Genomic DNA, 15,683 nt, shown 5'->3' with positions numbered 1-15,683 from the left:
TGGTAGAGAAAGTAATGCAGATAAGGTTCAAGATAGCGAGACAACCCTGTTGGTCTCCAAGAAAGGTGATAAAAACGATCTTGTAGACAGTGAGAAAACCCCACAGTCCTGCGTTGATGTAGTGTTCGAGTTACTGGCCAGTACCGCTGGCACAAGCTCTTCGAACTCGCTGCCTGAATCACTTCGGCTTCTTCAGTCTCTGCTACAAGCTGAAAGGCATCAGTCAGATGTGCTGCGGCAAGAAGCCGAAGGACTGAGGAAGTCCCTGCAGAATTCAGATGCGTACTTTCTTGTGCAACAGCAAGCGCTGGAGGATTTAAGCGCCAAACAAGAGAAAGTTAATAAGCTTGCTAAGCATCTTGCCAGCATTTTGGGTACCCAGGATATTGTTTCTTGAACTCTTCTGAAGTGGTTTCAGTTCTGGACTTGTTTTGCTACGGCGTTTATATGCTGCTTTGTTCCCTATATTTGCACTGGTGGCGAACTTTGATGCCCAGTGGATGTAATGTGTGTAATAGTCGTGATAGCCTAGCATAAGTTGCTTGCTTATTTATTTCCTTGTTGTCTTGTTTATTTGTTTGCTTGTAGTCAGTGCAGTTCTTTTTCCGCGGTTTGCTAGTGGCTGCAATAACCTATTTTTTAAAACTAGGCCACAATAACCATGGGCTAATATTTACTGTAGTGACACCGGGCCTCCTACAGGCCGTAGAAACAGTGGGCCTTCTACGGGCCGTAGAAACAGTAGGCCTTCTACGGGCCGTAGAAACAATGGGCCTTCTACGGGCCGTGGAAACAATGGGCCTTCTACGGGTCGTATCATGAATGGGCCTTATACAGGCCGTATGATCGATTGGCCAACCATGGGCCAATAACAGGCCGCATTATGGCCGTAAACGGGCTAGAGTTGGAATCGTCCGTTCATGGGCCGACCATAACGGGCCATCGTTAATAGGCCGTATTTGATGACGCTATGAAAACGGCCCAACGTATTAACGGACCACAAACGGGCCGACTGTAACCACGGGCTAAATTTGGCCCACAAGCAGAAAATGACAGTAACGGGCCGTAAGTAAACGAATGCTGGAAATGAGCCCAAGAATAAATGGGCTCTGAGAAGGCCGAAAGATAACATGGGCTGGAAACGGCCCAACGGAATAACGTGTCGTTAATGGGTATAAAGTGATACACTGTTCATTACGGGCCAGTTTCACCACGGGTCGTTAGTGGGTGTAAAGTGATACACTTTTTATTACGGGCCAGTTTCACCACGGGCCGTTAATAGGCCAAGAGTTACATAGGGCCTCATATGGGCCGAAAGACGTCATGGGCCATACATGGGCCAGAAGTGAAAACGGGCTGGAATCATATTGGATGGCCCAGATGACGCTACTGGGCCTAATCGGATAGGGCGTAACGGGCCTTGGGTTAGCGGGCTGTAAATGGGCTATATGCGAACAGGCCGTTAACAGGCTTTCCATGGGCCGGCCCGCCACCTTTTGACCAAGTCAAACGGGCCGGCCTTTTCACAGGAATGGGCCTCTGTTGGGCCGTGCCACGTTTCGACGTATCATAGGCGCCTTCTGTCCAATGAGTGGATGACATCTGTCCCCACGATGAGCCGACACGTGTTTCCTCCAGCCAATGATGATTTTACACGTGGAAAATTCCCATTGGTCGGGGCTATTAACGGGTTATCGGATCCAAAACCCGACCCAATAGCTTAACGGCGTTCCGTTACGGTGGATGCCACGTGTCGGTCACCCTTGACGAAAGCACTTCTGTGACGCGCGATTTATCGTCATGGAAGTGCACACTTCCGTGATGATAATTTTGGTAATGTCATGGAACACTTCTACGACAGCACAGGTATGACTATCTTGATTCTGTCATAAAATCGTCATGGGTGTACATGCATGACAAAAAACGCGACCTACTGTGACAAACACGTGTCATCACGGAAGTGTATTTTTTGTAGTGGTAGCTATTCGGTCGTGGTCATCTAGGGTGATTTCCTCCTTAACCACTTCCGATACGACTCTGTCGTGCAACCCCCTCAAGTGTGAACCTCGAGGGTGGATCCTCTTACGTTCACCTTGATGATTACATCGAGTGGAATTCACCGGGGGTGATTCCTCAGGTTTTCCCTTGATGTTTGGACACACAGATACTTGGACTTTACAACTGTTGCTTGGAAAGGCGGGTCGACCCTGAGGGGTACCCGCGAGTGATGTGGATACGGGTTGACCTGGAGGGTACCCGAGAGTTGAATACGAGGCGTGGCCGGGCATTCTTAGCCCTTGCCGCAAGTCGTCGAGACGGGGCCACGGGGTCACATCTTTCGTGAGTCTGTGCTCATGACCGCACTACCAACACACTAACGGTTTGGATATTTGATCTGAGGGTCCTCTGGCCTGATAGCACTAACCATCACGTGGGCATTGTATGTGCGTTCTGCATCGTATGCATCAGCCGAAGCTTATTAGATGTCAGCGACTAAGCTGCGCGCGCCGGGTTGGACTGGTAAGCTCCTGCCTTTTTAAGGAGGTAGCTAGGTCTGCTCACCGGCCGCCCTCGCAACGTGCAGGAGTTCCCGGGGCGATGGCCCAAGACCCCTGGGGGCATAGGTTTAGTCCAGCGTGCTGACCTCTCTATTAAGCCTAGGTCGGGTTGTGGCGTATTGTTTGGCCGAGGCCGGGCATGACCTAGGAAAGTGTGTCCCGCCGGAGTTAATCGAGCGTGGAGGGTAAGTTGGGGCACCCCTGCAGGGAAGAAAACATCTATCGATAGCCTGTCCTACGGTAACAGACACTTGGAGTTGTATCCCGATCGATACAACTAGAACTGGATAGTATGGCTCTGGGATTGCTTTCTCGCAGGGAGTCGAGAAAGGATCTCTGGCTGAGGTTGATAACACTACTACTACTTTACTTTATGCTACTCTTATCTCTCTTCTGATGCTGCAAGATGCTTTGTGCTGCTTGAAGATGCTAGTCTTTGATAGGCTAGGCTTTCCCCTTCTCTTATGCATTCTGCAGTTCAGTCCACATATACTACCCATTTCACTGACACCGATGCATATGTAGTGTAGATCCTTGCTTGCGAGTACTTTGGATGAGTACTCACGGTTGCTTTGCTCCCCCTTTTTCCCCCTTTTCCCATTCTTCTCAGATGTCGCAACCAGATGGTGGAGCCCAGGATCCAGACGCCACCTTCGACGACGACTACTACTACACTGAGGGTGCCTACTACTACGTGCAGGCCGCCGACGACCAGGAGTAGTTAGGAGGCTCCCAGGCAGTAGGCCTTGCCTTTTTGATCGTTGTTGCTTTTGTGCTAGCCTTCTTAAGGCAAACTTGACTAACTCATGTCTGTACTCAGATATTGTTGCTTCCGCTGACTCTTGTGTATTCGAGCTTATGTATTCGAGCCCTCGAGGCCCCTGGCTTGTAATATAAGGCTTGTATTATTTTAATTTGTGTCTAGAGTTGTATTGTGATATCTTCCCGTGAGTCCCTGATCTTGATCGTACACATTTGCGTGTATGATTAGTGTACGATTGAATCGGGGGCGTTGCCGCGCCGAGTTCACAACCGCCGGCGGCCAGACAGTTACATGGGCGGACTTTGAGGCTGCCATGGCCGAATGGGTGGTGGATCTGGAGGCGGCCAAAGCCGCACAGAAGGAGTGGAAAAGGCAGAAAGCAGTCAAGATAAGAGAGTCCCGCCGCCGCAAGAAAAAAGAGGCCGCACGCCGTGGTGAGGAGAGCTTGGCGGAGATCGAAGCACGGTGGGCTGCCGCCTACAAGGCCGGGAAGGAGAACGCCGGCGGCTGGCCAGCATGCCCCGATGGCAGCATGTGAGAAGTAGTTTAAGTTTGTAGTATTAGAGCAAATTACCAGTAGTACTTGAAGTTTATAATATTAACGTACAATGTCGGTAAGAGCATCCTTTGAGGGCTTTGAGCGTTGATTAGCATGTGTGCCCGTGTGCGGTTTTTTGCGTTAATCATTAGAAGATCACAAAACACACCGTTTCTATGCCCTACCCGTCTGCGTTTTTTTGCGTTAATGACCCATAAGTCAGTTACCTGTGCGATGTTTCCTAATAAATCAGGCCTACCATTGACCGAAAAAAGCAAGTACACGTGTACAGTTTTTTGGAGACGGGATCTGCCAACTTTTTTTTTCTCGCACACGAGTATTTTACGTGCTTCGTCTGCGTTGTGTGTTTCCCCCGCCCAAGTTTCAAGTTTCGCAGCGAAATGTTCATTAGGCGCGCGATTTCAGAATTTATTCCTCCAACCACATCCCCACCCTCAGTATCCCCCCTCGCGCCTCCCCCTACCGACATCTCAAACTGCCGCCGCTGCAACCACAGCTTCAACCACATCTAGGTTCTGCTTGGATCCAGTCAGGTAACCCACCGATCTCTATCACGTCCCTGGCCTGATTGCCTAAATGGCGCCTGCGAAACATCCTCATGCCTCCAAATCCCCCCCGCCAGGAGCTGATGGCGGTCCATGGCGGGATGGCCGCTGTGTGTGTTGACCCGGAGGAACACCTCGCCTCTGCCACCGCTGCCGACATGGTGCAGGCTCTGGCCTAGATGAAGTCCCCCAGCGACTACCCCCCATGACTTAACAGGTAAGATTTGAACAGCTAAATCTTACCAATACCACTTGCAACGGTTATGATTTGTACGGTTGATGTATTAAGCATGTTCGTGCCTTGTTTATTTCAGTACTGCACACTGTGTGATGTTCAAATATTACCATGTCCAGCTCAATTTCACCAATACCAGCAACAAACTTACAATACATGACTCAGGATATCACTAGAGATGCTATCCATTTGCTAGTTTTAGTGGATGCTAACCCTGTTGTACTTAACATGCCCATCCATGTACTTACGCAGGGTCATAACGGCCGATGCTTTTGTTTGCCATCGAGGTGAGCTGCATCACATGTCTTACAGTATTTCACATAATTTGTGCAATTGCAGTTTAAGTTCTACCATTTACTCGTTGCCTGTAGGTACACATGTCAGTGGCACTGATCCACGCTTCGACCCGGAGGAACAGCTCGCCTCCGCCGTCACTGACTTTGGGCGAGCTCTGGCCAAGATGAAGTGCCCCAGCAACTACCTCCCAGGACTTACCAAGTATGTACTCACCAGTTCAATCTTACCAGTACCAGTTGCAATTAATGGCTATGTTATGTATGGTCGATGTATTAAGCATGTTCTGGTAAACATGCCTAACACGTTTTTGCTACTTTCCCTACCTTTTTATAGACATCTGGGTCATTCTCTGCTCTGGCAGCACCTGCCTTCACTACAAGAAACTTGTTAATACATGACGGTACTTGTCCGTCACAGATCAGCCAAAAACTGTCATGCGTACCCATCCTTGACGGATTCGAAATCCGTCATGTATATCGCGTCATAATTTGACATCACACCTTCCATGACGGTTCTCGGCCGTCATGGATCTGCCCCAGGCCCGCCAAGCCCAAACTAGACCATGACAGAACAATCCGTTACTGATTTACATGACCTGGAATCAACGCAGACCTGACATGGCATCTATGTGGATCTGACGTGGAGGCCAACGTGGCCCATGCAGTAACCAGCCCAATTAGGGTTTTGGCCCAATAATTTCAATCCAGTTCAACCCATTAGCTATTTATTTTCGTCCTGCCCATTAGCCTACCAATTTTTTTAGTCCAACATGTTAGCCCCTTTTCTAGTCCAGCTTGTTTTCTTGATGCGGCACAATTTACAACAAGACACCCAAATTATATTCATTCAAAAATAACATTTATTCACATGACAATACAGAGTTCCAACAATCTATTTTGATTACAAAAAACAAAGCTTAATATCAAAACACAAGCATATCTAGGAAGCGCTATGAGCATTTTTTTTTGAGTAACATGGCTTCCATGAAAAATTATCCTACTAGCTGATTTTAGTCTCCATCACCACCAGTTCTCCAGGAAGCTATACAGACCCAAGTAACACGGACTAACTGCCAAACCTGCATAGAATCCAAAAACGTACAAAGTTATAACAAGTTATAACAGCAAACTCCCATATGAATCTAGAGTAATAATATTAGTTTATTTTCCAAGCTATCATTGGAGGGACACCACTACCATATTAGGGTACCATTAAAACGTGGGCAACAGAATATAAAAAAGCAGACTCTATACAATTTAGAAAAAAATGTTCTATAAATGTGAAATTTTAGCATCCAAACATAGAAAGTTCAATGTCATGTTAAAACAACTAGTTAGTCATCAATCTATGCACCTCAAAACAACTATTTCATCAACCCATGCACCTGACCAGGCTAGTTATTTGAACAAATATCAGTGAACTTTATTTTTACAAAATTGTTGTATATAAAAAAACTGCATGATTGACAAATACTAAGATTCAATAATAAGCTATCAAGGTTTACTATTTAAAACACTGAAACACATAGCTTGTTTTATTGCAAATGAATCTCAAAATAGGTGTTTCGCCCTTTCACGAACACATGGGGAACAGTCGATAAAAAATAGAACACATGGGGAAGCTGAATGTTAAATTACTTGTGCCTCTAAATAGACAACCATAATCTTGTTATGCGGGCGTAATTTCAAAATATAAACATTGAAATATGTTTCATTTACTATTCATTTTAAGGCGTTTAAGCATATGCCGCCATGTCATTGTTCGAAATTAGCATACAATAAAAACTAAAAAGGTTAAAATTGGTTAAAAAAACTAATTGCAATTTTATTTCTGGTATATCCGATACAAATATTGAATGGATTTACATGCATGTAATTACTAGATGTTCTTTGGACAGCTTATCAAGTCAGGTATATATCTAAACATTTTCCATCCACTCGATGCATCCCAGCACCACCCCTTTTATCATAGTTTAAAATAACTATATAGATTTAATGTGTTCGAAGTTGAATTGGAGATATTGGGCATGTCGAATTTGATAGAATGAGATAAAAATTCAGAACAAATATTGTTCTTGGGTGTGATATGTTGCACGTCACTTCACAAAACCAGGTACAAAACTGATATAAATATAGGAGCCAGAAATACGTAGTACATTGTGATCAGTTAAGAAAAAATAATTCTGAGCGACATCTACATAGTAACTACAATCTAGCAGTACTTTGAGTAACAAAAATCTTAAACGTACGAAAAGTAGTTGTGTAAAGCTAATTTTTACCTGGCTTGCAACTTTAACAGCGAGCAGTAACAGTTAGAATAGATGCAATTAAAGAGTACCAACACGCACCTCCTTTCTGAAATAAAACTTACTACAGAAACATATAAATTGCATCAAACTAGCTGCTATTCTACTTTTTCATATGATCAATAATCATGATTCTTTGCAAGAAATGATGGGCATTTCTCAACAAATTAATTCAACAATAGTTACAGGATATGGTGAAACAGAAGGCTAGTTAGTACTTGATGGGTAACCATAACATATCTTCACCGACATTTAGTTTGGTTGTAGCCACAAAACTTGCATGATAAAATATTTGAGGACCAACGGCATAACAATATTAGATGAGATCGAATCCTTGAACAGGTAAAGATTGGAATGTTTGGAAGAAATAATCCTTAGAAAAAGAACAGAGATGCATCATGCACAGCGCTCTCCCAATGAACAGATATACCTCATTAATGTCAACAATACGTGGACTATTTGATAAATGCAAAACACTATGAGCTCACTTGGTCGGATACTATTCTAAATCATGACGTCCTACTTAACAAAATGGCACATGAGGCACCTCCAAGCTGAGTCCATGGTTGTTTTCGTGTGGTTTCATTAGACATATGCGATAGTGATATGCTATGGATGGGATAATTGGAGGAAGAGACACGGTGCTTACCTTACACCGGCATGATGCCGATGTCCTTAAAGTATCAATAGGCTGGAAAATTGGTTTGGACATATCAGCCTACTACAGATAAACTGTTACATATATACATAAGAACTGAAACAAAAGAACATCACCTCCAGTCCTAGACTTGAAATTGTTTTGGTATAGATTTTGCACCAATTCCCCAGAGAAGAACAATTTAGCACCTTAAATTTGAATGTATACATACAAATCAAAATCATTTCCAAATGTGTTTTTTTACTTAACATAAATCTAGAATCAAATGAAACTTTGGGACATAAGGAAATATTTCAGTACAATTTCAGGAAGTACATGGAGAGTAGTAGATTACCACATACACTTACAGTGCATCTCTCTTACTTGATTATATCATCACAGAGATTGCGTTATTATAATAATATGTGCGCCAAGTACAGAAACATCATGGACATAGTAGAGAACTCAGTCAACTACTCTTGTGTGGTATTGAGGATACCGAGACAAAAGAAAGAACTTAGCTAGTAGAGAACTTTCAGTCAACTCTTGTGTGGTACTGAGTATACTGAGACAAAATAAAAAACTGTAGGAAGAAAACTTTGGACCAGCTAATATAGTTGTAAGCATGGAACTAAAACTGACATAACCAATTAAGAATGATTGTTATGAAGACAATGAAGAAAAAACAGCTATATGAGTGCTTGAGCTTGCACCGTAAACAACCATGGAGCAGAAGATCTATCAAAAGACAATCAATTCATCTTTGTAGAGGCTTATGGCATAGTTTAAAAAGAGCATCCAACAAAAGCTATATATATGTCATGATGTGTTTACCAAAATAGAAGTGTCAATGAGTTAGTATCCTAAAGATTATCCATGGAAGGGTGCAGGTTGCACATATTGCCTAGTGGGTGAATGTGAGAAAGCAGTGCTGGACTGCATTATCCTGGACCACCGTTGACCATGGCGTTGCTGCAACTACCAAAATTGCATCTTCTCAAACAGGAGGCCAGAGGTGAAGCTCCTGGTGGAGCAGCGATGTGGAAAGCATACGACGGTGCTAGTGGCATGACTAAAATTGACTGGAGGCCGGAGGTGACGCTCCCAGTGGAGCTGCGCCGTGGAAAGTATACGACAGCGCTAGTGGAAACAATGAGTACAGCAAGATGAAGATGTACTCCCATCGATAATAGGAAGTGAAATGCAAAGTAACAATTCCAGTGTACTCAATTTCTGACTTAACTAGAGATGGTTAAGAACCTGCAATTTTAATTCCCATTATTGGATTTCTTGCACTGTCGTACTAACAACCAAAAGTATTTCAATCTAGTGAAGTTTCAAGTTGCAGTAGTGGACAAATCCCATAGCCAACATCCAACAATGGAATCCAAACAAAAGCCTAAAAGTGTACCCCTAAAATACATCTGGAAATCAAGGAAAAGAAAGCCATTTGACGAGCTGCACTCACCATCTGATGAAATTGATGCTGCTGATGCCGTCGTCCAGCGTGAAGGGCACGTCCGTGTTCAGCTCCGTGTTGCCGCTGACAATCCCCAAGAGACTGATCTACACATCCCGCAAACCAAATAAGAAGCTGTGTAAGAACTCAAACCGGATGGATCTGGATGTGGGCAGGGGGGTGATTCCTCACTCATGTTGGCTCGCCGCCGGATGGATCTGGATCTGTGCGCGTCGCCGGCGACCTCGAGGGGTTCCAAACCCGGTAGTCGGACCTGCCGCGACTGCGGCCACGTCACCTCGAGAGGCAGGACTGGGCCGCCGAAGCTCGAGGGCGCGATCTGAATGGAAAAAGTCACGGAGTGGGGTAGATGGGAGGGGCCTGGTGCAGGGTGGTTCAGCGCCGGCGCCGCCAGCGGCGACATGAAGCGATGCGAGGAGGGAAGGTGGAGTGGCGGCGGCGGCTGATGGATGGTATGGAAGGAGACGGGAGAAGGGTAATTAGGGTTAGGCTAGTCTGGACTCTGCAGTTAAATGGGCTGGCTTGAAATTTTTCACTCCCCGCGCTGGCGACTTAAAATTTCCCTTCTCGGGCGCGCGCTCTGTTCTTTTACACTTTTTTTTCCTTTTCACTGTTGCACACTGACATGTAAGCCAAACAAAATGGCATACACAGCAGGAGCCACCCGTGACGGTCCGAATGGTGTATAAAGAAAAAAAAGTTAGACCCAGCTAGTTGATCCATGACGGTTTTCATGACAGTACATCGATCTCCATCATAATGGTGTAATCGTCTCGAGGCCCATTCGCATATTGTAGATCCATGACAGTTTCTATGACGGTATATGGGAACGTCATGAGAAATCCGTCATGGATTAACAGATTTCTTGTAGTGCTTGTTATGTTTAACTATGCCAATTGCATTTTTGTCAGTACCGGTTTCAATGTCTATTAAGCCTGTTGCAATTAACAGTTGAATCCATTTTTAAACAGTTGTATTTCAATGGCTACAAACTTACAAAATATGACTTAGGATGCTGTTAAGCCTGTTGCAATTAACAGTTGTATCCATTTTGTAATCTGTCCATTTGCTACCATGCTACTCTCCGCAATGAAGATATACTAGAGATGTTGCTCATTTGCTATTTTTGGTGGATGCTAACCCTGTTGTACTTAACATGCTTGTCCATGTACTTACGCAGGGTCATAACGGCCGATACTGTTGTTTGCCGTCGAGGTTAGCTGCATCCCATGTCTTACAGTATTTCACATCATTTGTGCAATTGCAGTTTAACTTCTACCATTTACTGGTTGCCTGTAGGTACACATGTCAGTGGCACTGATCCATGCTTCGACCCGGAGGAACAGCTCGCCTCCGCCGCTGCTGACTTTGGGCGGGCTCTGGCCAAGATGAAGTGCCCCAGCAACTACCTCTCAGGACTTAACAAGTATGTACTCACCAGTTCAATCTTACCAATACCAGTTGCAATTAATGGCTATGTTTTGTACGGTCGATGTATTAAGCATGTTGTAGTAAACATGCCTAACACGTTTTAGCTATTTTCCATACCTTCTAATAGACAACTGGACCATTATCTGCTCTGGCAGCACCTGCCCTATGATGTTTAACTCTGCCAATTGCATTTTTATCAGTACCGGTTTCAATGGCCATTAAGCCTATTGCAATTAACAGTTGTATCCATTTTTAAAGAGTTGTATTTCAATGGCTGCAAACTTACAAAACATGAATTAGGATGTTGTTAAGCCTGTTGCAATTAACAGCTGTATCCATTTTTTAATCCATCCCTTTGCTACCGTGCTACTCTTTTGAAATGAAGATATCACTACAGATGCTGCCGATTTATTACCATTTGCTATTTTTGGTGGATGTTAACCCTGTTGTAGTTAACATTGGCTTTCCATGTACTTACACAGGGCTACAATGGGCGATGCTGTTGTTTGCCGTCGAGGTTAGCTGCATCCCATGTCTTATACACCATCTATTCCTAAATATAAGTATTTTTAGAGATTCCAATATAGACTACATAAGGAGCAAAATGAGTGAATCTAGATTCTAATCTAAACTATATCTATAATCCTATATACATTCGTATGTAGTTAATATTGAAATCTCAAAAAAACCTTGTACTTAGGAACATAGGTAGTTGTATTTTATATCATTTGTGCAATCACAGTTTAGCTTCTAACATAATCTGGTTGCTTGTAGGTACATATATGAGCGGTACTGATCCACGCTTCGATCCCTTTTGCATATGGGGCAATGAGATATTCATGAACAAGAGTCAAGTGATGAAACTAAGAAAGATTGTTAGGCGAAAGAAACGGGTGATTGGAATTAAGATCTTTATTTCCACTTTGTCGAAGACAATACTACCTCTTGAGCACTGCGTTGGTTTTCCCTTGAAGAGGAAAGGGTGATGCAGTAAAGCAGCGAAAGTATTTCCCTCAGTTTTTTAGAACCAAGGTATCAATCCAGTAGGAGATCACGCACGAGTCCCTCACACCTACACAAACAAATAAGAACCTCACAACCAACGCGATAAAGGGGTTGTCAATCCCTCAACGGTCACTTACGAGAGTGAGATCTGATAGATATGACAAGATAATATTTTTGGTATTTTTATGATAAAGATGCAAAGTAAAATAGAAGGCAATAAAAATAACTAAGTGTTGGAAGATTAATATGATGGAAAATAGACCCGGGGGCCATAGGTTTCACTAGTGGCTTCTCTCAAGAGCAAAATTATTACAGTGGGTGAACAAATTACTGTTGAGCAATTGATAGAATTGAGCATAGTTATGAGAATATCTAGGAATGATCATGTATATAGGCATCACGTCCGCGATAAGTAGACCAAAACGATTCTGCATCTACTACTATTACTCCACACATCGACCGCTATCCAGCATGCATCTAGAGTATTAAGTTCATAAGAACAGAGTAATGCTTTAAGTAAGATGACATGATGTAGAGGGATAAACTCATGCAATATGATATAAACCCCATCTTTTTATCCTCGATGGCAACAATACAATACGTGCCTTGCTTCCCCTGCTGTCACTGGGAAAGGACACCGCAAGATTGAACCCAAAGCTAAGCACTTCTCCCATTGCAAGAAAGATCAATCTAGTAGGCCAAAACAAACTGATAATTCAAAGAGACTTGCAAAGATAACCAATCATACATAAAAGAATTCAGAGAAGATTCAAATATTGTTCAGAGATAAACTTGATCATAAACCCACAATCCATCGGTCTCAACAAACACACCGCAAAAGAAGATTACATCGAATAGATCTCCACAAGAATCATGGAGAACTTTGTATTGAGATCCAAAGAGAGAGAAGAAGCCATCTAGCTAATAACTATGGACCCAAAGGTCTGAGGTAAACTACTCACACATCATCGGAGAGGCTATGGTGTTGATGTAGAAGCCCTCCGTGATCAATGCCCCCTCCGGCGGAGCGCCGGAAAAGGCCCCAAGATGGGATCTCACGGGTACAGAAGGTTGCAGCGGTGGAATTAGGTTTTTTGCTCCTTTTCTAATAGTTTGGGGGTACGTAGGTATATATAGGAGGAAGAAGTACGTCGGTGGAGCAACATGGGCCCCACGAGGGTGGAGGGCGTGCCCAGGGGGTAGGCGCACCCCCTGCCTCATGCTCTCCTGGTTGATTTCTTGATGTAGACTCCAAGTCACCTGGATCACGTTCGTTCTGAAAATCACATTCCCGGAGGTTTCATTCCGTTTGGACTCCGTTTGATATTCTTTTTCTGTGAAACACTGAAATAGGCAAAAAAACAGCAATTCGGGCTGGGCCTCCGGTTAATAGGTTAGTCCCAAAAATAATATAAAAGTGTATAATAAAGCTCGTTAATCATCGAAAACAGAATATAATATGGCATGGAACAATCAAAAATTATAGATACGTTGGAGACGTAAGCATCCCCAAGCTTAATTCCTGCTCGTCCTCGAGTAGATAAGTGATAGAAACAGAATTTTTGATGTGGAATGCTTACTTAGCATAATTTTCAATGTAATTCTCTTAATTGTGGTATGAATATTCAGATCCGAAAGATTCAAGATAAAAGTTTAATATTGACATAAAACTAATAATACTTCAAGCATACTAACCAAGCAATTATGTCTTCTCAAAATTACATGGCCAAAGAAAGTTATCCCTACAAAATCATATAGTCTGGCTATGATCTATCTTCACCACACAAAATATTTAAATCATGCACAACCCCGATGACAAGCCAAGCAATTGTTTCATACTTTTGGTGTTCTCAAACTTTTTCAATCTTCACGCAATACATGAGCATGAGCCATGGACATAGCACTATATGTGGAATAGAATGGTGGTTGTGGAGAAGACAAAAAGGAGAAGATAGTCTCACATCAACTAGGTGTATCAACGGGCTATGGAGATGTTCATCAATAGATATCAATGTGAGTGAATAGGGATTGCCATGCAATGGATGCACTAGAGCTATAAATATATGAAAGCTCAACAAAAGAAACTAAGTGGGTGTGCATCCAACTCGCTTGCTCACGAAGACCTAGGGCATTTTGAGGAAGCCCATCATTGGAATATACAAGCCAAGTTCTATAATGAAAAATTCCCACTAGTATATGAAAGTGATACCATAGGAGACTCTCTATCATGAAGATCATGGTGCTACTTTGAAGCACAAGTGTGGTAAAAGGATAGTAGCATTGTCCCTTCTCTCTTTTTTTTGGGCCTTCTCTTTTTTATGGCCTTTCTTTCTTTCTTTTTTATTTTTCGTCCGGAGTCTCATCCCGACTTGTGGGGGAATCATAGTCTCCATCATCCTTTCCTCACTTGGGACAATGCTCTAATAATGATGATCATCACACTTTTATTTACTTACAACTCAACAATTACAACTCAATACTTAGAACAACAATATGACTCTATGTGATGCCTCCGGCGGAATGAATCAAGAGTGACATGTATGAAAGAATTATGAATGGTGGCTTTGCCACAAATACGATGTCAACTACATGATCATGCAAAGCAATATGACAATGATGAAGCGTGTCATAGTAAACGGAACGGTGGTAAGTTGCATGGCAATATATCTCGGAATGGCTATGGAAATGCCATGATAGGTAGGTATGGTGGCTGTTTTGAGGAAGGTATATGGTGGATGTATGATACTGGCGAAAAGTGCGCGGTATTAGAGAGGCTAGCAATGGTGGAAGGAAGGGAGTGCGTATAATCCATGGACTCAACATTAGTCATAAAGAACTCATATACTTATTGCAAAAATCTACAAGTTATCAAAGCAAAGTATTACGCGCATGCTCCTAGGGGGATAGATTGGTAGGAAAAGACCATCGCTCGTCCCCGACCGCCACTCATAAGGAAGACAATCAATAAATAAATCATGCTCCGACTTCATCACATAACGGTTCACCATACGTGCATGCTAAGGGAATCACAAACTTTAACACAAGTATTCCTAAAATTCACAACTACTCAACTAGCATGACTCTAATATCACCATCTTCATATCTCAAAACAATTATCAAGCCTCAAACTTCTCATAGTATTCAACACACTCATAAGATAATTTTTTTTCTAGTCCTGGATGCCTATTACTTTTAGGACTAATTTTCAATTTAAGCAAATTACCATGCTGTTTTGTAGGACTCTCAAAATAATATAAGTGAAGCATGAGAGAACAATAGTTTCTATAAAACAAATCCACCACCGTGCTCTAGAAGATATAAGTGAAGCACTAGAGCAAAAACTATATAGCTCAAAAAGTATAAGTGAAGCACATAGAGTATATTAATAAATTCTGAATCATGTGTGTCTCTCTCAAAAGGTGTGTACAGCAAGGATGATTGTGGTAAACTAAAAAGCAAAGACTCAAATCATACAAGACGCTCCAAGCAAAACACATATCATGTGGTGAATAAAAATATAGCTCCAAGTAAAGTTACCGATGGAAGTAGACGAAAGAGGGGATGCCTTCCGGGGCATCCCCAAGCTTTGGATTTTTGGTGTCCTTAGATTATCTTGGGGTGCCATGGGCATCCCCAATCTTAGGCTCTTACCACTCCTTGTTCCATAATCCATCAAATCTTTTACCCAAAACTTGAAAACTTCACAACACAAAACTTAGCAGAAAATCTCGTGAGCTCCGTTAGCGAAAGAAAACAAAACACCACTTCAAGGTATTGTAATGAACTAATTCTTTATTTATATTGGTGTTAAAACTACTGTATTCCAACTTATCTATGGTTTATAAACTATTTTATTAGCCATAGATTC

The 15,683-nt window shown here is 42.8% G+C and overlaps 1 protein-coding gene across 1 annotated transcript; it reads right to left on the bottom strand.

Annotated features, from left to right (window-relative positions):
* Positions 1-5,793: 5,793 nt before the first annotated feature.
* LOC109743411 (uncharacterized) lies at positions 5,794-9,908 on the bottom strand. Its single transcript, XM_073509318.1, has 5 exons — positions 9,551-9,908; positions 9,368-9,465; positions 8,037-8,108; positions 7,912-7,953; positions 5,794-6,035 (listed from the first exon to the last, which is right to left on the bottom strand). The coding sequence occupies exons 1-5, from the start codon at positions 9,780-9,782 to the stop codon at positions 5,967-5,969; spliced, it is 513 nt and encodes a 170-aa protein (XP_073365419.1). The 5' UTR covers positions 9,783-9,908; the 3' UTR covers positions 5,794-5,966.
* Positions 9,909-15,683: the final 5,775 nt, after the last annotated feature.

Source organism: Aegilops tauschii, chromosome 1, assembly GCF_002575655.3.
Source record: "Aegilops tauschii subsp. strangulata cultivar AL8/78 chromosome 1, Aet v6.0, whole genome shotgun sequence".
Classification (NCBI taxonomy): domain Eukaryota; kingdom Viridiplantae; phylum Streptophyta; class Magnoliopsida; order Poales; family Poaceae; genus Aegilops; species Aegilops tauschii.
The sequence above is the reverse complement of the archived record's forward strand: the minus strand, read 5'-3'. Positions and strand labels throughout refer to the sequence as shown.

What these genes read in the sequence shown, in the direction of transcription:
- LOC109743411 (XM_073509318.1), bottom strand. Translation starts at nt 9,782, where the DNA reads ATGTCGCCGCTGGCGGCGCCGGCGCTGAACCACCCTGCACCAGGCCCC. An exon ending in CCGGCGGCGAGCCAACATGA is followed by an intron (nt 9,466 to 9,550) that starts GTGAGGAATCAC and finishes CGGGATGTGTAG; the next exon opens with ATCAGTCTCTTGGGGATTGT. An exon ending in AGCATCAATTTCATCAGATG is followed by an intron (nt 8,109 to 9,367) that starts GTGAGTGCAGCT and finishes TTCAAATTTAAG; the next exon opens with GTGCTAAATTGTTCTTCTCT.